The sequence below is a fragment of the Acartia tonsa genome, chromosome 5 (assembly GCF_053477335.1).
Source record: "Acartia tonsa isolate MP-2025a chromosome 5, ASM5347733v1, whole genome shotgun sequence".
Classification (NCBI taxonomy): Eukaryota; Metazoa; Arthropoda; class Copepoda; order Calanoida; family Acartiidae; genus Acartia; species Acartia tonsa.
Genome location: NC_137264.1, coordinates 36,891,865 through 36,915,456, shown reverse-complemented (window position 1 = coordinate 36,915,456; position 23,592 = coordinate 36,891,865). Strand labels below are relative to the sequence as shown.

Sequence of the window (23,592 nt, the reverse complement as noted above, 5' to 3'; positions counted from 1 at the left end):
AAATATACTTGGGGGATTCTTTGATTCTACTTCTAATTCCCGTTTCTTCTAACTTTTCTAAGAATTGGCCTTTACGTCGCCTTACCTGTTATTGATTTATCATAAATAAATATTTATTGATTCATATATTATTACATTACAGAAAGAAGTCTAAATAATAAACATGAGTGGATTAGTGTTGAGTGAGAGCGAGAAAACTTTTGTACTTCACGGAGTTGAACAAAACTTTAGGTACGTACTGTAACTTTTAACAATCTTTCTATACATTTCATTTTGATCGTACTATCATATTCTTTGGTAGTGCAGCTACTCGATAGATAGTGTTATTCCGTAAGCTTGTCAAACATAGTAATATTATAGAGTGGGAGGGGGGAGTGCGGATGTTTCACTTTTAAATTTTTTTCTAACTATACATAAAACTAAACCAAAAAAGTCAAAGCAAGAGGATTAGGAATGGCAGAATTGGTAACGAAAAATCGAAAAAAATAATTGTTAGTGGTGGTTCCATCGCCGTTTCTCAACAGTTCCTCATTTCACCTCATTAAAGCAACCGTCATGCCAAATCCCATTGTGGCAACACTTTTAAAATTTATTTCCTTCGTATTGTAGGTCAAGTGGCAAGAAGTGGTACTTCCGCTTCCCCTTTTAAATATAAAAGCCGTGATGTAGAGATAAGACACCTATCATTTTTTCCGCCAAACTTCAATAAACATACGCAACTTTTTAGGGTTGATGGTAGAAGTAGATCTGATGTAAGACCAATTATTCTCGAGACGGATGTTGTCAGGTATGTATTTATTAATTAAAATGTCGTAAATGTGTATGCTATTGTGTTTTAATGCACAGATACGTAACTTTTACTTTAATTATCAAATTTCACCGTTGGGTGTCATTTAAAATCTCATATGTAAAAAGCTTTCTTCACGGGAATAAGAAATAAATGTTTTTCGTAAACAATCTTTCTTTGTAAAGAACAGACCAACCCTAATCAGGTGTAGCTATTCTAACAATCAATTCTACAAAAAAAATCACGAAACCTTTGAAAGTAAGGTGGAAGTATATTTAGATTTATTCATGTTATTGAAGAGGGGAAGGGGAAGGTAAGAAGGGGAGGAAAAGGGGAAGGGGGTTGTGGGGCAATTTTCCTTTAGAATTGTTTGTCAGAATCACATTCCCTTTTCCCTGATCCCTAATGATACTTTGATGCTTTGCAAATCATCATAAATTGTAAAAAATAAAAGTTATGTTGTTTTTGTTCCAAACCTGCTTTTAAGAAAACTTCTGCACGTGCTTGAAAGTAATGATATAATATAACTTGAAAAAGGGATTTTAAGCAACAAATTTTCTATTCAGTCATGCTTCCGGATCATGTCATCTACGACTGGCAAACACTGATATTCTTGTGGGCATCAAAGCTGAATTGGACAAGCCTCTGCCAAATCACCCTGACAGGTAAAAGATTCACCTTAAGGTAGACCTATCACCAAACCCTTGTGTATTTATCATTGATCTGCCTAAAGAGTTATCCATTATAACTTCTAAGTTGAGTTGAATTTAGTATAGGACAGCAATAAAGAAAGCGAGGAATATTTAGAGTATTTCTCTGAATTATTTTAGATCAGACCTGTACTTCAAACTATAATCAAAATCATAATGTTATACCTAAATCAACCATGTTGAATATGCAGTGCGTTCATTTAAAAAGGAAATGACAATCTACACTTAGAATTGTAAATGAATACACAATACATCCTCCTAATTTCCTGATAATGATACATTTTTTTCTAGAGGAAGGATAGAATTTTCTGTTGACTGTTCCGCCAATGCTACTCCAGCTTTTGAAGGTCGGGGTGGAGATGATCTGGCCGCAGATATCAGTAGAATTCTGGCCAGGTATGATCCGTAACATTTATTTCCCAAAATAATAAGATTACTTTCAAAACCCAACCTTAAATACACAGAAACTCAGCCATATAAAGCCTCTGCTTCTGGAGCAGAAGTTTCCTGCCAAATTTGTTTTGCCGTTTTCGCTTTTTTGTTCTTGTTACAGCAATTAATTTCCTTCCAGTTTTTCATAAGAGCAATAACCCTGCAACACCCTTCTCCTGAAGCCCTTCTTTCTCTGAACATAAAATAACACTAAACATTTAAAAAAATTTGTGATCTCTTTTTGTTAAAGCGAAATTACTATTCTTTTCCGTTAGGGAGTGGACATTGGGCTTTATATTGCACTAGTACCAAAATTTGTATTACCACTTCGTATCGTATTTGTTAGCTAAATTGATGACTTAATTTTATTTATCATCATAATAGATGTATATTGATTTATCGTTCATAGTCTTATCCCTTAAGATCCCTGCGTTCCCTGTTGTCCATTAGTTTGACATTAAAATATTTTCTTTAGTTCTTATGAATGTCCCGATGTGTTAAATCTGGAGCCTTTGTGTATTCTACCAGGAAAAAATTGTTGGATTCTCTATGTAGATATTCTCGTTCTAGGTAAGCAAGAAATTACAATTATTTTAGTTTAAATTGTTTATTACTGCGCTTCTTTTGAACATTTTGAACATGGAGAAATGTCAGAAGAAGAGAGTGTGGATTCTGGTGTCCCCCAAGGTAGTGTTCTTGGACCAATTCTGTTTATTATCTATATTAATGATCTAGACAATTATGCCCAGAATCTTGACCTTTTGAAAAAATTCGCTGATGATACTGAAGGTGCTAAGAAAATAAACTCCAGAAATGATGCTATTGAATTTCAAGATATCTTGGACTCCCTGGTAAAATGGGGGGAACAAAATAACATGGAGTTTAATGTTAAAAAATGTAAGATTATGCATTGTGGCCGAAATAACCCCAAGTACAAATACAAGATGAATAACACAGAGCTGGATGTAGTTGAAGTAGAGAGAGATATTGGCATAACTGTGACAGATAAACTTAAACCATCACAACACTGCCAAGAAGCAGCAAATAGAGCCAGAGCAGTACTTGGCCAGATCTCTAGATCTTTCCATTACAGGGACAGGCATGTTTTTCTTAGACTGTATATTCAGTATGTAAGACCTCATTTGGAATATTCCTGCTCGGCCTGGTGTCCATGGACTCTACAGGACATTGAAGTATTAGAAGCAGTTCAGAAAAAAGCGATTGGGATTATATCTGGCTTAACTTCAACTGATTATAAAGACAAGCTTCAGGAGTTAGGGATGTGGACTCTGAAAAAAAGACGCGTGAAATTTGATCTTGTACAAATGTATAAAATAGCACACAATATTGGAGAAATTCAAACTTCTATTGTGCTATATCGAGATAGGGAAATATTACAAAGCACAAGACTTCAAACAGATCCTTTAAATATCTTAAAACCTAGATCCAACCTTGAAGTTCGTAAAAACTTCTTTACTGTCAGGATAGCAGAACTGTGGAATGCTGTCCCCAGTGATCTGAAAAATGCCAGAAACGTAAATCTGTTCAAGAAAAATGTAGCTGGTTGGATGGAGGATAAATTCAACGAGTAGAACGAGATCCTTAACATGTCCCTACCAGGGATGACAAAGGATGAAACCTACAAGTATTCCAAGTATAAGTATTTTTAACGAATATATGATTTTATGTGAGGCACAACATTTTTAGAAATGAATAATACCTGACTTATCTTTTTAAAATAATATACTATTAAGTAAATCTCGTTTAAACATTGTATATTAACCCTTGTGATTAGGAACCAGTAGGATTAGAGTTTAAGCACACCACGTCATAATAGAAATTTTAAAATTTCAACTTTTTAAGTCACGCGGCTTTAATTATACTTACCTTACCTGAGGGTATAATCTTCAATGACTCCATTCTGTAATTCTGTAGAAGATGTCAGTCCAAATCAGTTAATTTATGCTATTTCATCCATATTATTAACTTGCTTTTGATTTTTTACTAGCATTGTTTGTTTTGATTCACTAGACAGACTGTTGCAAACTTCAACAATTCTGTTTGTAAAGATTTTTTTTTCTGCAATCAATTCTGCATCTCTCCTCAGTAAGGTTGAATTCATCTGCTTGTAAAGTTGTAACCTTGTTGTTCTTGAATTTTGAGTAATCTGTCCAACCATTTTTATATTACATTTTACATTACAAATGCCGTGAATAATTTTATAGGCCTGTGATAAGTCAAACATAATTCTTCTTTTCTGTAAACTCCAAATGTTCAATTCCTTCTATTGCACAACAAAATCTCTTGCCTGCAGGCCTGATATCATTACCAAGGGCTCTGATTTGAACCTTTTACACTATATTTATATCACCAATTAACCATGGTTGGTGACCCAGCAGCGTTTCAGAGTTTCAAAAAACCTTTGTCCCTATACAGTTATACACTATAAGTATACAATACAGGCATAATATCTCATTACTTAGATAAAAGTCGTATGATCAATGGGATGATGACCTATTGTATATTTGAACCTGGTTGTTAATTAACCCATTACTTTGTATGATTGATAATTTTTTCTGTTTTTCAGAGGTTGGAGGTAATCTATATGATGCAGTATCCATGGCAGTTAAGTCTGCCTTGTACTCAACTAAAGTACCTGTTGTCACAGTGTCAGCTGTTGATGGAGGTGAACCAGAGCTGGAACTCTCCTCGGATCCTTTCAGTCATTCCAGGTATAACAATCAGTATATAAAAGTAAAAGGATGACTGTCTGTGTGTGTAGGTATGTACCTTAAAATCTCGGCACTAGCTAGACCATTATGGTTTTCTTTTAAGGTGAATCAAATTATAGGTCCAGGGAAGGCTTTCAACTATTTTTGGGAGGGCATCTCTACCCTTCAAAGAGAAATTGCCCCTAGAAAACAAATAATTACTCCGCTGAATGAACACCCCTTTACCCCATCCCCCCCCTGAACGTCCTTTTAAGGCACTTTTTTTTCTCTCAATGATTGTTTTTACTGGCGTAAAATTTGTAAGTCAAATTATATTTCTTCTTAAATATATATCATTCTTTTTTTAGAATTGTTGTTGACAAAGCTCCCCTGTTAGTGACAATGGTCCGTATTGGTAACTACTGTGTCGTAGATTCTACACCAGAAGAGGAAAGTTGTGGCTCTGCCTCGTTGTTAGTAGCTGTTACCCCCTCTGGGTGTATTAGTACAACTAAAAAAGTTGGTGGTGGCGCTTTTCAGGTAATTAATAATTCGCAGGGACTAGGGAATGCTATTTTGACAAACAATTCTAAGCGAAAATGTCCCCACAACCCTCTTCCCCTATTTCTCCCATTCTTTCCCACTTCCCTTTCATTTACATCAAAAAACAAGTTTTGCGCCACCTCTACCCAAACAAATTTTTTGATTTTCGGAAATTTTCAAATTGAATTAAGTGACTGAATCACAGCCCCTGGTAATTTTTTTAGTCAATTTATAATTATAAAAAATTATTGTTTGTTTACATAAATAAAAAAAATGATTATTTTTTAGACAAAAGATTTTGTTTTCTTCACCTAATACACAATACATGCATAATCATAGATGAATAATCCAGACAACTACCTGCTTCAAAAAGCAGTGACCCTTTACGTCTGCTAGAAGATTGTTTATTGTTCTTTTGTAGAGACTCGGCTGTGTTTATATTTCCGACGCTATTATCTGATTTCAAAGACCCAATACAAAATCGGAACAGGGTGAACAGAGTTATATATAGCCTATGCCCCCTCTATTCTTTTACTTAAATACACAGACACACGTCCTAATACTTTCATTTAAAGAATACCTGTCCCTTGGTAGCTAGTAATCCACAGTAGTAGCTAAAAAGTCACTTTTAATGTATATAGGTATCCAGCATAAGATCTGCAGAACAGCAGGCAGTCGGTATTGGCAAGCTACTGAATGCCAAACTCATGGAGAAACTGAAACAAGAGGAGAACATGGGAGCTAAGAGACAGAAGATTGGCTTTCTCTAGTTACAACTTCAGACTGGCCAGAGTGTACGTTTTGTACGTTTTGTACGTTACGCATCGAATCTGTGTACGTTCTGGACGTTATTTTGATATGTGTACGTAACGTATTTTGAAATTTGTATTTTTGTACGTTTTACGTTTTTTTTAAAATAATAAGAATCAAATATTAGCAGAAAAGTAATTTGTATGTTTTGTACGAAAATTTTTGCAAAAACAATAGGTGCGTTATTGAAATAAATTCAATAATATCTTCAATTTTCATAGAACAAAAATATGTATGTAAATTATGCATATATGTTATTAGAACTTACAGTTTAAATTTATGGATTTGAAATATATGTCCTATAGATATAGTTTAAACTATTGAACAGAAAGAGATATGCAGTTGACTAAATTCAAGTTTAAATGCATTTCATGCTACTACCCCTTTAATAGATTTTACGATAATTTTTTTCAAATTCTTTATATACTTGGGTAAATTTTCCGAGATATCATATGGTGCACAGTGTAGGATTAAGAAGTCTTATTTTTTGGTATCTTCAGTTTTTAAAGAATAAGAATCAAATATAAGTAGTAAGATATATAAGTTTTCCGGAATTTTAATGTTAGGGGGAGATTTGAAATCTGCATCAAATTTTAAGGATTTTTTATAAAATTCGTTTTTTGTATAATTCTTTATCTAAAAGCGGAAATGCATTTTAAGTTAATTAATTTTGACCAATAGGATAGGTGGATTTTAAACTACCTGCGCTCTAATTGGTTGAATGATGTACGCCATCCAATCAGAGCGCAGATTTTTTAATTCCACCAATCACAGATGCCAAAATTAATTAACTTAAATTGCATTTCCGCTTTTAGATAAAGAATTATAAAAAAACAAATTTTATAAAAAATCCTCAAAATTTGATGCAGATTACAAATCTCCCCCTAACTTTAAAATTCCGGAAAACTTATATATCTTAATAAGTAGTATTTGTATATTTATTTGTATTTGTACAAAAAGTATTACAAAAATAGTATATTATCTATAATGCAAAGTAGAATGATGTCTGTCCGTCTGCTTGTCCGTCTGTATATCAGAAGCTTAATATCTCAGTAACCACTGAACCTATTGTGCTCTACTCTTCATGGAATATACCTAATAGTCCTGTGATGGTTTTTGCTATTTTCTTTGGGGGAGGGACACTTAAAGCTTTTTACTTTCTACTAGGATTAGAGGCTTCGTATCCCTCTTTTATAGAATCGTTTGTTGGAAATTTGTCAAAAAAAAATATAAAAAAAGATTGTGATTATTTTTTTCATTTAGGCTTCGCCCCAGGGTGCGGTGGGGGTTCCCCCACCCCGCTGATTTGCATTAGTTTACAAAAATAAATTGAGGGGTGGTTGATTTTTTTTTTTGGGGGGGGGGGTGGGTTTCCCACACTCTAAGAAAATAGCCTAAAACTACCACAGGACTAGTAGATATATTCCCTGAAGATTAGAATTTAGAACCCAATCTGTTCAGCGGTTACCAAGATCTTAAGCTTTAGACAGACAGGCATTGATTTACTTTGTATTAAAGACTAGTATTTTCTGAGATCTTTAGCAATAGACAAAATAACCCTATATCCTATTATATGTTTATCCTATAAATCCTTTTTTTTCTGTAACAAAGAATCTCGCTAACTGCTGAACCGACATGATCTTTGTGAGGTTGTAGGCTATTTTCTCTGTCCTTCCATATCCCTCCAAGAACCTGTATTCAAAATGGTAGAAAAATATCCTAAAACCATCTCGGTAACTGTGTGAAGTAGTTATGAAAATCTTAAGCATCAGACAAAAAACTTACTACTTTATTTAATAGAATATACCTAGTACGTAATAACAGGATGTATGTCTCTCTGTCAGTTTATTTGTACCGAAGGTTCTCGCTAACCGCTAAACCGATATGGTTCTCTTTTACAGGGTAGCTTCTCATAGGTCCTGGGAGAGGGTACAACCACCCTCCCAAGAGAAACTACTCTTAGAAAAAAATCACAACCCTTCCCCTATTTTTTCTTTCTTTTTAAAATTGAAATCAGAAATGGGGGTGGGGGGTGGTCTACTCCCCCTTCCCTCACTAAAAAAATTATTAGCGAAGCTACTCTATAATCACTTTGTCAGTCCGTTATGCTATCGGAGAAACGTGATTTTCTCGGCTCCTGTTTTTTGATTGAATAAGTTCACATTCTACATATTTTCATTGAGATTTGCCTTTTGGTTGGGTGCTAGATCTATTCCTAGATTTTCTTTTTTTCATGGTTTTCTCGACTTCTATTCAAGATAGACGGCTGAAATTTTCAGGGAATAAATAAATTCACATTCTACATATTTTCAAAAAGTTTCTTTAAGGTTTGTCTATTTGTTGCAGTGCTAGATCGATTCCTAGATGTATAGGTTTTTGTGATTTTCACAACTCATATTCCTGATAGACGGTTGTAATTTTCAGGGATTGTATTAGTTTTCATTCTTAATACTTCCACTAAATTTCATTGAGATTTGCTTATTGGTTGGGGGGCTGAATTTATTCCTAGATTTTCACGTTATTATATATTTTTAAAAGGTGTTGTGATTTATTTAAATAAGTTAAATGCTTATTTTTTACGACACTACTATATAGTTTATATAGTTCCCAGATTTCCATCCATAACTTTTGAGCTTCGTTTCTTAAGGATGTTGTCATCCTTGTTTTTTACTTTTTATTTTTAAATAAAAAAATGGGTTTTTGAATTCAACTCCCCCCCCCTAATCAAGTTCCTCTAGAGGCCTCTAAGGGCGTAGTCGCTGGTCCTTATAATAGGATATACTTTGTACATAATAACAGAATGTCTGTTTGTTTGAACCAAAGAATCTCGCTAACCACGGAACCGATATGGTTCTCCTTAACAGGATAGCTTCTCATAGGTTTTTGGAAGTTTTATAACTATTTTGGGGAAGAGTATCACCATCCACCCTCCCAAGAGAAATTGACTTTAGAAAAAAAACTACCTCCTCCCCCCAAAAATGAATTTTAATTGCGATTTTAAGTTAATTTTTTTCCAGATGTCTATAAATAACTTTTGAGCTTCGCTACTTATGTATGTTGTCATCCATGTTTATTTTATTGAATTCAACTCTCCCCTCCTCAAGTGCCCCTAGAGGCCTTTAGGAGCGTAGACGCTAGTTCTTTTGAATAGAGTAATAGGATATCTTGTGTCTGTCAGTTCGCTATGGTTCTCCTTTACAGGTAGCTGCTAGTAGACTTAAATGTATTGATAATAGGTAACTAGGAAATTATTTAACTTATTTTTATTAGGAATGTACGTTTTTGTACGTTTTTTTACTTTTTTTATGTACGTAACGTATTTTTTTTGTGTACGTTATGTACGTTTTTTATTTTCAAAATTGGCTGGCCAGTCTGCAACTTGTCATATTTCAATTTATTCATTTTGTTATTTCAGGGAACATTTTTCGATTACACAATTTAAATAATTCATATTTTATATTATGATCTTTGTACATGGTTCATTAAATCCGACTCATGAAAAACACAATATTAATTCGTTATTAGTTAGTAAAGGTTAAAATTAAGATTTGAAAATGGTCGTTTTTAATGGGTATTTACATCTTTTCAGAGTTTTTATCTTTTTGATATTATTCTATTGAAAAGAAAACTTACTTTTTAAATAGGAAGTCCCTTAAAAGTTTTTAATGTGGAAAGTTTCTTAATATATTTATTTTTCAATCCAGATAATACCTGCCTATTTATTTCTATTCCTATTGACTTTAATTCTTATTTCTAAAAAACTTATTATTAAAATCTCACAATAAAAAATTCTACGAAAATCAAGGTTTCCAGAAATAGAAATGATATGTTATTGATGTACTTAGTTGAACTTTAGGGTTAAATATTTTGATTATAAATTGTAGAACATGGCAAACAAAGATTCAATTAAAGTTAATACAAGTTAGGTTCCTTTAATAGACTAAAACAAAATGCAGAAAAATATGATTTTTTTTATGAAATTGGCTTTTAATCCGTTTCTAATGACATGCTGACGTAAGCTGTGTTGCCTACCAGCCTCTTAGCTGTTAGCTGTTCTACAAAAAATACTGCTTTATTGAACTTGATTTAAATCTTTTTGAATTTCAGTCTACCTCGTTCTATCATTTAAAAAAAGCTTTGACCCTAATTTTGTTGATACTACAAGAAAATACATACAGATGTGATATTTTTTATTATTTTTTTTCCAGAGATGGAAAAAATGGAGGATGATTCCCCTGGGACTGAGAATGTCACCCCCGAGACTTCTGAACAGGGACCAATACTTAAATAAATAATTCAGTCTTGCTTGCATTCATAGAACAAAAGTCACAAGAACGATTTGAATTTTTCCATCATTGCCAAAACTTTAAAGAAATTGCACTAAATTAGAGTTGTATTGGAAGAATATAATGAGTTAACAACGACATAAAAATACAATTCAAGCGATTTTGACAGTTTTTTTTTGGATAAGATAGTTTTTAAGTATTGTAATAATTAGGTTTTTCTGAGTGGAGTTATTGAAGGATTTTATAACAGACCTTGGACAACTGAACAAAGGTGGATAATAATTATATTATTTATACAACTTCTCTCTGCCTTTGTACATTCAATTGTACAAGGACCATTATATTTTAAAAGATTCGAAAAAATATTTATATTACCTAGTTTCTTTAAGAAAAGACCCTTAAATGATTTACGTAAAAAATACAGAAAAAAGTAAAATGAAATTATCATTAACTTTACGGTTCATTTGAGGACAGATTGTTGGACATAGTTTTAGAGTAGCTACGATACTTGTTAATAAACTAACTACTATTCATTGTTAATGTACTTCAGAAAAGAGAAAAATAGTTGAATTAATCTAATGCTCACCCACTCTTTATTAGGGGTATATTCGTCCGTCCGTCGATATATCGTCAAGAAGATTACCATCTCATATCAGTTCAGTGGTTATCGAATTTTTATGCTACACCAAAAATCTTTACTATATGATATTTGCTGTTGCGCTACAATTAACAAAATTATCCATGTATTATATATATTTGTACTATTCTATTTCTAACAAAGAAATAAAACAAGGGGGGGGGGGGGGTAAGTTTTGCCACTTTCGCGTAATCAGTGTTGTGTGGGCTAGGTATTGATCTGAGATTATAGGTTATTTAGGATAAAAGTTTACTTTTGGGTAGTAGTTCACGGAAATTTAATCATTTTTTGAATAGGTCTCCAGGTTCAGGTGCTGCAGGCTGGAAGGTCGTTTCTGGACAGGTAAAAAAATTTAAAAATTTAGTTTGAAGAGTTAGAGAGCAACTTATAAAACAAAATATGCTTCTTTTTCAATGTTATTACCATATCTGCAGAAAAAATTAAGATCGGCCTCCAGGTTCAGGTGCTGCAGGCCTCCAGGTTCACTCTGGACAGGTAAAAATTTAAAATTTTCATTTTAAGAGTTAGAGGTGCACTTATAAAACCAAATATGCGTGTTTTTGGATGTTATTACCATATTTGAAGAAAAAAATGACAATCGGCCTCCAGGTTCAGGTGCTGCAGGCCTCCAGGTTCACTCTGGACAGGTAAAAAATAAAATTTCTTATTTTTAGAGGTACACTTATAAAACAAAATATGCATCTTTTTGGATGTTATCATCATATTTGCAGAAAAATTAACAATCGGCCTCCAGGTTCAGGTGCTGCAGGCCTCCAGGTACACTCTGGACAGGTAAAAATTAAAAATTTTTATTTGAAGAGTTACAGGTACACTTATTAAACAAAATATGCATCTTTTTGGATGTTATCATCATATTTGCAGAAAAATTTAAAATCGGCCTCCAGGTTAAGGTGCTGCAGGCCTCCAGGTACACTCTGGACAGGTAAAAATTAAATTTTTTTTATTTGAAAAGTTACAGGTACACTTATAAAACAAAATATGCATCTTTTTGGATGTTATCATCATATTTGCAGAAAAATTTAAAATCGACTTCCAGGTTCAGGTGCTGCAGGCCTCCAGGTACACTCTGAACAGGTAAAAATTAAAATCATTTATTTAACGAGTTACAGGTATACTTATAAAACCAAATATTCATCTTTTTAGATGTTATTACCATATTTGAAGAAAAAATGAAAATTGGCCTCCAGGTTCAGGTGCTGCAGGCCTCCAGGTACACTCTGGACAGGTAAAAATTTAAATTTCTTATTTGAAGAGTTACAGGTACACTTATTAAATCAAATATGCATCTTTTTGGATGTTATCATCATATTTACAGAAAAATTCAAAATCAGCTTCCAGGTTCAGGTGCTGCAGGCCTCCAGGTACACTCTGAACAGATAAAACTTAAAATTTCTTATTTAGGTATTTTTTGATATTAGAGGAAAGGTTTCTAAATAGAAAATTGTTAAAATAGAATAAAATAGCAAAATTTATCAAGTATCACCTTCTATTTGTGTTCCAGGCAGACTCTGGTGGCCTCCAGGAGCCTGCAGGATAGCTAATAATCCTAATACATAATTTTTGAATTTAGAGAAAGGTTATAATATAGGAAATGGTTAAATATCATTAGCAAATAAAATACATATTATTTAATGTCCCTAGATGTGCTTTAGACAGGCTCAAGGTTGCCTCTATGAGATTGCTGGACAGGTTTAAAAAATTAATTTTATAATTTTTTTATTTAGATGTAAGTTTTGAGTTATGCTCCAGATAGGGTCAAGGTGGTCTCCAGGGGCCAGCTAGATCGATCTGGAGTATTTATTACTTTTTGTTTATGTATGGTTTTCCACACATATGCAAAATATAATTCTGTCTCAAATATAATATTACAGATACTCAGAATGGGGAATGCACCTGAACCTGGAGGCCTATTGTCAATTTATCTTTAAATATGATAATAACATCCAAGAATACGCATATTTAGTTTAATAAGTGTACCTCTAACTCTTTAAATAAGAAATTATAATTTTTACCTGTTTAGACTGGACCTGGAGACCTGCAGCACCTGAAACTGGAGTCTGATTTTAATTTTAACTGCAAATATGATGATAACATCCAAAAAGATTTGGTTTAATAACTGTACCTGTAACTCTTCAAATAAAATATTTTATTTTTACCTGTCTAGAGTGTACCCGGAGGCCTGCAGCACCTGAACCTTCTGGCCAATTGTCATTTTTTCTTCAAATATGGTAATAACTTCCAAAAAGATGCATATTTGGTTTAATAAATGTACCTGTAACTCTTCAAATAAAATATTTTATTTTTACCTGTCCAGAGTGTACCTGGAGGCCTGCAGTACCTGGACCTGGAGGCCAATTGTCATTTTTTCTTCAAATATGGTAATAACATCCAAAAAGATGCATATTTGGTTTAATAAGTGTACCTGTAACTCTTCAAATAAGAAATTTTAATTTTTACCTGTCCAGAGTGTACCTTGAGGCCTGCAGCACCTGAACCTGAAGGCCAATTGTCATTTTTTCTTCAAATACGGTAATAACATCCAAAAAGATGCATATTTGGTTTAATAAGTGTACCTGTAACTCTCCAAATAAATAATTTTAATTTTTACCTGTCCAGAGTGTACCTGGAGGCCTGCAGCACCTGAACCTGGAAGCCGATGTTAAATTTTTCTGCAAATATGATGATAACATCCAAAAAGATGCATATTTAGTTTTATAAGTGTACCTGTAACTCTTTAAATAAAAAATTTTAATTTTTACCTGTCCCAAGTGTACCTGGAGGCCTGCAGCACTTGAACCTGGAGGCAGATTTTAAATTTTTCTGCAAATATGATGATAACATCCAAAAAGATGCATATTTTGTTTAATAAGTGTACCTGTAACTCTTCAAATAAATTTTTTTAATTTTTACCTGTCCAGAGTGTACCTGGAGGCCTGCAGCACCTGAACCTGGAGGCCGATTGTTAATTTTTCTGCAAATATGATGATAACATCCAAAAAGATGTATATTTTGTTTTGTAAGTATACCTGTAACTCTTCAAATAAAAAAAAATTAATTTTTACCTGTCCAGAGTGTACCTGGAGGCCTGCAGCACCTGAACCTGGAGGCCAATTTTTAAATTTTTCTGAAGATAAGATGATAACATCCAAAAAGATGCATATTTTGTTTTATAAGTGTACCTGTAACTCTTCAAATAAGAAATTTTAATATTTACCTGTCCAGAGTGTACCTGGAGACCTGCAGCACCTGAACCTGGAGGCCGATTTAAATTTTTTCTGCAGATATGTTAATAACATTCAAAAAGAAGCATATTTTGTTTTATAAGTTGCTCTCTAACTCTTCAAACAAAATTTTTTAAAATTTTTTACCTGTCCAGAAACGACCTTCCAGCCTGTAGCACCTCAACCTGGAGACCTATTCAAAAAATGATTAAATTTCCGTGAACTACTACCCAAAAGTAAACTTTTATCCTAAATAACCTATAATCTCAGATCAATACCTAGCCCACACAACACTGATTACGCGAAAGTGGCAAAACTTACCCCCCCCTTACATAGAGAAATTCTATTTATCTTTTTTGATAAAATATTATATTTTAGACTGGATTTATTGGACAAACTAGCCAAGTACAAAATGAACAGTTATCTGTATGCTCCAAAGGTATATTTTAACCTTTATTTAGGAAGAACGGGGGTGGGGGGTTAACATAGAAATTTCTGTTCTCATTAGGGTTGGCAATCCGCCGAATTTTTTAGTCGGATTTGGATTCAGATTTTTAAAAAAGCTATAAAAAAAAGCGGATTAATCCGTAGATTGCGGATTCTTGTTCTTTTTGCAGATTGCGGATTCTAGCAATATTTTAAACAGTCTTTTTATAAATAAAAAAAATCTAGCCCCTACAGTTATTTTCTAACCCTTACTTAACCTAACCTTAGCATGAAAAGCTACTGTAAAAAGAAAATACAAAAAACTTGGGATGCTACCCACCATTTTACTTGTAGTTAAGAAGCAATAAAATACCTACTTTTTTGGTTTTTGTCTGCCACATTTTAAATAAAAAAACCAATAAGTTCTTCAAAACTCACAATCCGAATCCATTAATTAAATTGCGGATTCGGATCCTGAGTTCAAAAATTGGACAGATTTCGGATTCAGGATTCGGATTTCCAACCCTAGTTTAAAATCAAGCCACTTCGTTTAAAGCTTGTAATTGTGTTAAAAAGTAGTCCAATTAGATTAAAGGGGGGGGGCGAAAGTGACACTTTTTGAAACCAAAACTAACAGTCAACAAAGGAACTCAACTAAAAAAAGAGTTACAGGTCTGAGATTTTGCATGGCAGTTGCTTTATAGGGGTACAATATGGAACTGTGAAGAAACGGCGGCGCAACCGCCGAAAACCGCCGTTTCCCGCCAAATTTTTTTTTGCCTTTTCTCGGCGGTTTTCGGCGGTTGCGCCGCCGTTTCTTCACAGTTCCATATTGTACCCCTATAAAGCAACTGCCATGCAAAATCTCAGACCTGTAACTCTTTTTTTAGTTGAGTTCCTTTGACTTTTAGTTTTGGTTTCAAAAAGTGTCACTTTCGCCCCCCCCCTTTATATTTTATTTTTTTCTTTCAAAGCGGCTGCTGTAAAAACACGATTAAAGATATTAGCTGTGGCTGAATCCTATCTTATAAAGCAGTAAGATTTCTTTGTCTGTAGCGAAGGATCTCGCTAACCGCTGAACCGATATGGTCTACCTTTAATATGAAGCTTCTTATCGGTCCCATGATTTTATTTTTATAAAAAAAAGTCTGGAAATGGTTTAAGGCTATATTTCTACCCTTCCATATCCCTTTAATTTTATAGAGGCCTAGATGCTAGGCGCACAGCCGCTGGTTTTATATAAAGAAGGACAATATCATATGGTTACTGAGCTTCATTGAAATTCAAATCAGACATACATATACATAGGTTTCTCTGATCATATACTTGAATTAGTAGCTTTATCCCAATCCTGCAGGAAAAACCCTCTCCTGTAAAGTAGAACAAATTAGGTCTGGCCAGGGGCGTCCAAGCTTTTTTTTTTGGGGGGGGTAAAAAATTTTAGGGGGGGGGGTAATTCGTGTTTGGGGGGGTAAAATGGCGCGCGGAGCGCGCCGAAATTTTTTTTTACCCCCCCCAAAATTTTTACCCCGGGGGTAAAATTTGATTGGGGAGGGGTAATTACCCCCCCTAAAGTCTGTTGGGGGGGGGGTAAATACTCCCCCCAAATCTGTTGGGGGGGGTAATTACCCCCCCCAAACTAATTTACCCCGGGGGTAAAATTTTTTGGGGGGGTAATTTAATTATGTAAAAAAAGCACCTACCTAATCTATTAAGTTAATAAGTACTATCTTATAACATAAAGTAGTAAGTAAGGTTTATTTGACTATAGCTTCAGATTTCATTACTTTTAATACTGAGTTCTCCTTTTTAGGAAATCTTCACATAGATCCCATGATGGTTCCACACTATTATAGGTCAATCCTTTGAGTGGTTTTAGGCTATTTTTCTCTTCCCTTTTTACCCTTTAGAAAACACGAGTTCTTAGATGCTAAGGGCGCCACTACTATTCAAATATATAGTAGTATCTCATTCTTTAGAACATAAAAATACAATAATTAACTCACTAACCAATGAACCAATATGATTTTACTTAAAAGTGAAGCGTCTTATAGGTCCTGGTAAGTTTTATAACTAGTTTTGAGACACCCTGACATCCTCCCAAAAGAAATCGCCTATAGAAATTCTTTTTCATTATTTAATGAAATATTTAATTTAGTTAGGTATCTATTTTATGGAATCTTCAGTGCTTTACAATTACATCATAGATCCCCGGGATGGTTTTAGCCCTTATAAAGGCCCAAGCAAATAAAACATGATCAAACTATTAAATTTTTTGTTATCATGGTTAAGAACTATTTTAACTGGTTGGACAGTAAAATTTTTTTTTAAGAACATTCAATTTGGGGGGGGTAAATACCCCCCCAAAATTTTTTTTTTAAAGAACATTTATTTTGGGGGGGGTAATTACCCCCCCCAAAATCGTTTGGGGGGGTAAATACCCCCCCCAAAATCGTTGGGGGTGCCTACGGCACCCCCAAGGAGGGGGTAATTTTTTTTTGGGGGGGGGTATTGTTCACAAAATTTTGGGGGTGCCAAATGGCCCATTACCCCCCCCCCTTGGACGCCTATGGGTCTGGCGGTTATATTTATATTTAAATCCTATTTTATTTAAACATCTAGCCAAATTGCTTTATACTAAACTAGCGGCTTCGCCCCTATCCTCTAGGGGCTTTGCCCCAAGAGGTATAATTACATCTTCTATTACTTACCCAGCAGAACGGATCGCAAATTTTCGCACCTACCCAGCAGGAAAACATTTTCTCGTTTAAATAACGATTTCGCAAAATTCGTAAAAAAAATGGTCTAATGTGTTCTCAAGAAAATTACTACTGATGCTGCTCATAGTCTAATGTGTTCTCAAGAAAATTATTTTGTTTTTTTTTTTGGGGGGGGGGGTAAATTTTCATTTTTGGGGGGGTTGGGGGTGTCCCACCCCCCAAGAAAATAGCTTAAAACCACCACAGGACCGATAGGTATATACACTGAAGAGTAGAATCCAATCGGTTCAGTGGTTACCAAGATCTTAAGCTTCAGACGGACGGACAGACGGACGGACGGACAGACATCAAGCTACTTTGTATTATAGATAGGATGCCTGAAATAGGGAACCAAAATATTTTGCTAAATAGAATTGTTATGAAGGAACTCCTCCAGTGAATTTATTCTATTTTGTTTATCTGCAGGATGACCTAAAGCACAGATCTGAGTGGAGACAACTTTACTCCCAAGAAGAATGTTCTCAACTTAAACAGCTGATTACAGCTTGCAGGTCATTTGAATTTAATGCACGAACGAGAGCAAGTTATTCCAGCAGTATTCTAAATATTTTTTTGTGAATATACTTGGGTTATCCTATTAGATAAAGTAGTGTTTGATATAGTAGTTATACCAACTAAAAAAACTACGTTTCATCAGGGTTTTTCTATGAAAAAGTTTGAGATGTTAAGCATTTTTGAGTTCAATGGTTCAAATTAAATAACACGCCAAAACATAAACATATACTGTAAATTACGAAAGTACACTACCTAATTAAACGGTTTACAATATTACAAGTTACTATCCCTTTTTCTAAATTAACATTTTTCATTGAAAAAGTTTACTTTTGGTTCACAGCAGTTTGAACTCAACAAAACATTTAATGATATTTAGCCAAAAAAGTTTTTTTCATATAAAACCATGGTGAAACTTATTTTTTAAATTTGATATAACGATATTAAACATAGCCCTAAAATATTTACAAAAAAAACATTTATATTCACTGGAAGGTGCTTAGAACTACTTGCTCTCGTTTGTGGATAATCCTCTTTGTTTCTTTAGCAAAATTTAAAAAATCGATTTTCCATTAATTTTCAAAATAAAAACGTTAGGTACATGTCATGCCATTTCTCAGTTCTGTATAACTATTATTGTTTATAATTTTAATTTCTCTAAGAGGTTTAAGGGATAAATTATGATATTAAAAAAATTTCCACCTTTAAAGATTTAAAATTTTTGGTTGAAATGTTAAGACACTGCCAGTTTGTAACCAACAAATCAACATTCATTAAAATTACTAAAAATACGATTACGTGGTTATAAAATAAAACTATTGGTACAAGCGTTATTTATTTTACACTACAATGTCCCCTCCCTGTCTCCCTGGTTTTCCTCCCTTTTTACCTAATATTATTTACACTACAATGTCCCCTCCCTTCCTCCCTGGTTTTCTTCCCTTTTTACCTAATATTATTTACACTACAATGTCCCCTCCCTTCCTCCCTGGTTTTCTTCCCTTTTTACCTAATATTATTTACACTACAATGTCCCCTCCCTGCCTCCCTGATTTTCTTCCCTTTTTACCTAATATTATTTACACTACAATGTCCCCTCCCTGCCTCCCTGATTTTCTTCCCTTTTTACCTAATATTATTTACACTACAATGTCCCCTCCCTGCCTCCCTGATTTTCTTCCCTTTTTACCTAATATTATTTACACTACAATGTCCCCTCCCTGCCTCCCTGATTTTCTTCCCTTTTTACCTAATATTATTTACACTACAATGTCCCCTCCCTGCCTCCCTGATTTTCTTCCCTTTTTACCTAATATTATTTACACTACAATGTCCCCTCCCTGCCTCCCTGATTTTCTTCCCTTTTTACCTAATATTATTTACACTACAATGTCCCCTCCCTGCCTCCCTGATTTTCTTCCCTTTTTACCTAATATTATTTACACTACAATGTCCCCTCCCTGCCTCCCTGATTTTCTTCCCTTTTTACCTAATATTATTTACACTACAATGTCCCCTCCCTGCCTCCCTGGTTTTCTTCCCTTTTTACCTAATATTATTTACACTACAATGTCCCCTCCCTGCCTCCCTGATTTTCTTCCCTTTTTACCTAATATTATTTACACTACAATGTCCCCTCCCTGCCTCCCTGGTTTTCTTCCCTTTTTACCTAATATTATTTACACTACAATGTCCCCTCCCTGCCTCCCTGGTTTTCTTTCCTTTTTACCTAATATTATTTACACTACAATGTCCCCTCCCTGCCTCCCTGCTTTTCTTCCCTTTTTACCTAATATTATTTACACTACAATGTCCCCTCCCTGCCTCCCTGATTTTCTTCCCTTTTTACCTAATATTATTTACACTACAATGTCCCCTCCCTGCCTCCCTGATTTTCTTCCCTTTTTACCTAATATTATTTACACTACAATGTCCCCTCCCTGCCTCCCTGATTTTCTTCCCTTTTTACCTAATATTATTTACACTACAATGTCCCCTCCCTGCCTCCCTGATTTTCTTCCCTTTTTACCTAATATTATTTACACTACAATGTCCCCTCCCTGCCTCCCTGGTTTTCTTCCCTTTTTACCTAATATTATTTACACTACAATGTCCCCTCCCTGCCTCCCTGGTTTTCTTCCCTTTTTTAAATATTATTTACACTACAATGTCCCCTCCCTGCCTCCCTGGTTTTCTTCCCTTTTTACCTAATATTATTTCCATCTCAGGGAAAGAAATATAATATTTTTCTATGGAATATCTCCTGGCTTGGATATGGTTTACAGTGATCCTGACGAATACAAACTTTTGCTCAGCAAAACCAAACAAATACAAGAGGATTGTCATTATTCTTTTCTATGATAATTTGGGTGGGGTTGGGTGATATTTCAACATTTTCGTCTTTTTCTAGATGTCATAGAATTGAGATAAAAAAATACTTTACTACATATAGCATAGGATAGGTAGATGTAAATGAGAAGTCTTGAAAATTTGTAGTCCTACTTGACAAAGTAGATCATCTAAAAATTATGTTTTGTACTTAGTATTTAGTAGGGTTGGGCCGGATACTTTTTTGGCCGGATATCGGATACCGGATATCCGGCTTATTTCAAACGCCGGATATCCGGTAACCGGCCGGATATCCGGCAAATATCCAGTTATCCGGCAAAATTACCGGATATCCGGCCGGATAACCGGCCAAATTACCAGATATTAAAGTAGTAAAAAAAAATTTCTTCAGAAATCTTATATAAATTTACATAAAGTTAAACTTATTCAGAAAAAAATGTTCTCCTAGCTTCAAAAATAAGAAAATTATACCTAGCCATTTAAGATTTTAAAAATCAGAGATTTTTGGTCTAAAGTATAAAAAAATATAGAGCCGGATATCCGGCCGGATAGTTTCAATATCCGGTATCCGGCCGGATATTGAAAATGGCCGGATATCCGGCCACACCGGATATCCGGCCCAACCCTAGTATTTAGACACCATAAGTAGCCTAAAGATTATTCCTGCCACACCCTTAGGTGTTGCTTCATAATTCTAGACAGTTTTGTATTTGTGTTCGTTTTTTAATTGTTCTCTTGATTGAAATTTAAAACATACAGGAAAAGATACAAACAAATAAAAAATTACTGCCTTTTGCGTATGATTTAGATAGGTATACAGTGAATGTTTTAAAATTGAAGGAAAGGGAAAAGTAATTGAAAGATTTAAATTTATTTTATAACTTTTTAAAAAGATAAATAATGATAATTGATAAATAATAGTTGGGTTGCGATTCTTTCGCCATCTTGTGGGATGATATTGAACCAGAGTTGAGTAAACAGGATGCTAAACATTTTGATTCTTTTGGTCATGCACACTGCCAGGTTTGTTAACTTTACAGAAAAGCTTTTGTTGGATTTTTTTTTATTTAAGTATCGCGTTATTTTCCCAAAACTCTATTTACCTGAACCCCAAAAGCAAAATCGATATTTATTTTACTTTCCAAAAATAATATAAAATACATGGGGTGAGGGGAGTGGGGTTAAAAGTGCTGGAATTCGTAGAAAAGAATTTTTCTCAAGCTCTTATTTTTTTTTGTATTGCAAAATCAAGGGTTAGTAGCTTCTTTTAAGGGGGAAACACTATTAGCTTATTTTATGAGGCCTATCATCAATTCAAATTGACGAAAATTAAATATATTAATCATTAAAAAAATTGGGGCGTTTTCAAATATTCAAAAACATATATTTAGATTTCTAACAATCTTTATGATGATCTGACCCCTCAAGAGTTCTTATTCTGCCCAGTTGAATATTGTGCTAGGCGCGCGGATCCTTCTTTACAGGTACTGTCTGTACATCTATCTACTGTCTAGTTGAATATTATGTCAGGCGCGCGGATCCTTCTTTACAGGTACTGTTTGTACATCTATCTACTGTCTAGTTGAATACTGTGCCAGGCGTGCGGAATCGGATCCTTCTTTACAGGTACTGTCTGTACATCTATCTACTGTCTAGTTGAATACTGTGCCAGGCGTACGGATCCTTCTTTACAGGTACTGTCTGTACATCTATCTACTGTCTAGTTGAATACTGTGCCAGGCGTGCGGATCCTTCTTTACAGGTACTGTCTGTACATCTATCTACTGTCTAGTTGAATACTGTGCCAGGCGTGCGGATCCGTCTTTACAGCATGCAGCTGAATAAATTCGAAATTATAGTGTGTTTTTAGCTGCTTTTTTTTATTTTTGGTGGTAGTAACGAGGACCTTCTTTTGCCTCTAAAATTTGATTCCTCTATCAAGCTTTGCAACTATTCATTTGGGCACTAAATGACTATGTAATCAATTTATTAAACCTATTATTTCAGGAGTCTGAGTATCTACTAACAATTGGAAAACAATTAAATACAAACATCAGGGTAACCATATACAATCAAATTTTTAAAAATATGAGGGAGGGAAAGGACATTAGAACACAAAATAATTTACAAAATGATATAATTAAAAAAACAAGATTTGTACAAGCCACAAAAGGCAGAATTTAACTTATTTGAATTGTGACGATTTCTTGAATTGAAATAAGATAATAATACCTAATTATTTGATAAATCTACATCCACCCCCAAAAAATGTGTATGCAGATTAAATTAATGATAGTAACATTTATTTTCGTCAATCATTTTGTCTTTCAATCCCCATAGCAATGAATGAAGCAATAACAGACGTTTTCCCTTCAATGTTTAATAGTGGACAAAATAATGCCACGGTCGTAGCGGTTATGCGTCTTGCGTCAGGTTGGAAGGGTGACTCAAATTTCAGACCCCAGATTTGGAGGTTTGAGAAAAAAATATCTTTATAATATAGCGAATTACATAATCTAGCAAGGATCGCTTTTATCTTATAGAGAAAAATAGTAAATCAAATAGCGAAATCTGAGATCTGAAATTTGCATCACTCTTCCAATATGACGCAATACGCATGACCGCTACGACCGTCCACTATCCAATATTTTCTAAAATGAAAGGGGAGGGGGGGTTCAAGGCTCAACAGGCACTTTGAAGGACAGCACCCATAAAAAAATCTAACCTATATGGTTTGCTGGCAGGTGTTTTGGACAGGAACTCACGTGGTCTCTCCAACTATTTCTCTACAGCACATTCAATCTCTTACAAAGGAATAAAAACAGTTTTTTTGCCTCAAAAAATAATAATAGACTACCTATCTGTCTATAATCTTTATTCTAATAACAGAACTAAAGTTTCTTATTTTTATTGAGAATTTTATGATTAGAATAGTTATTTATCGCATCGAATTATAGACAACTTTCTGTGGATAGTATAGTAGAAAATTATAAATTGTTTTAACATTCTTGGAAAATCAGCTGTAATACGATGCTATACATGATTTTTTAGTAAGATTGAAATTTAAAACCGGATCTAATCCAGACAGAGATGGTAAAAACCCAGGTTTTTTTTTTTTAAAAAAAGAACAAACCAGTTTGTTTTTTTGGTTTAAACCGGTTTTTTTATATATAAAAATTTTTTTTTTTTTTTTTTTAATAATATCCAAATTATAATACCTATTCTAATTTAGTATAAAGTTGAATTATTATGGAACTTATTGAATGTTTTAACTCAAATACCTAAACAATGTATAATAATGCATTTAAACTTCTTTTAGAAAAATTATTTGCCTTAAGAAAAGTATTAAATTGTCTATTAGATATAATCACCAAAGTACAAGATTTA

The 23,592-nt window shown here is 34.0% G+C and overlaps 2 protein-coding genes across 2 annotated transcripts in view; both read left to right on the top strand.

Moving 5' to 3' along the window:
• The first annotated feature begins 106 nt into the window (after positions 1 to 106).
• Positions 107 to 10,202, top strand: LOC145319996 (exosome complex component RRP42-like). The gene is made up of 9 exons (XM_080162414.1): positions 107 to 231; positions 728 to 787; positions 1,354 to 1,452; positions 1,789 to 1,893; positions 2,405 to 2,499; positions 4,517 to 4,661; positions 5,009 to 5,180; positions 5,825 to 5,977; positions 9,365 to 10,202. The coding sequence occupies exons 1-8, from the start codon at positions 164 to 166 to the stop codon at positions 5,951 to 5,953; spliced, it is 873 nt and encodes a 290-aa protein (XP_080018540.1). The 5' UTR covers positions 107 to 163; the 3' UTR covers positions 5,954 to 5,977; positions 9,365 to 10,202.
• Positions 10,197 to 23,592, top strand: part of LOC145319992 (protein O-GlcNAcase-like) — a 27,655-nt gene continuing 14,259 nt past the window's right edge. Inside the window, exons 1-9 of the mRNA XM_080162410.1 lie at positions 10,197 to 10,267; positions 10,493 to 10,550; positions 14,537 to 14,597; positions 17,770 to 17,855; positions 20,085 to 20,193; positions 21,127 to 21,228; positions 21,597 to 21,689; positions 22,213 to 22,263; positions 22,950 to 23,019. Of these exons, the coding sequence (XP_080018536.1) occupies positions 10,204 to 10,267; positions 10,493 to 10,550; positions 14,537 to 14,597; positions 17,770 to 17,855; positions 20,085 to 20,193; positions 21,127 to 21,228; positions 21,597 to 21,689; positions 22,213 to 22,263; positions 22,950 to 23,019 (694 nt within the window). The 5' untranslated portion in view covers positions 10,197 to 10,203. The remainder of the gene's footprint in view (positions 10,268 to 10,492; positions 10,551 to 14,536; positions 14,598 to 17,769; positions 17,856 to 20,084; positions 20,194 to 21,126; positions 21,229 to 21,596; positions 21,690 to 22,212; positions 22,264 to 22,949; positions 23,020 to 23,592) is intronic.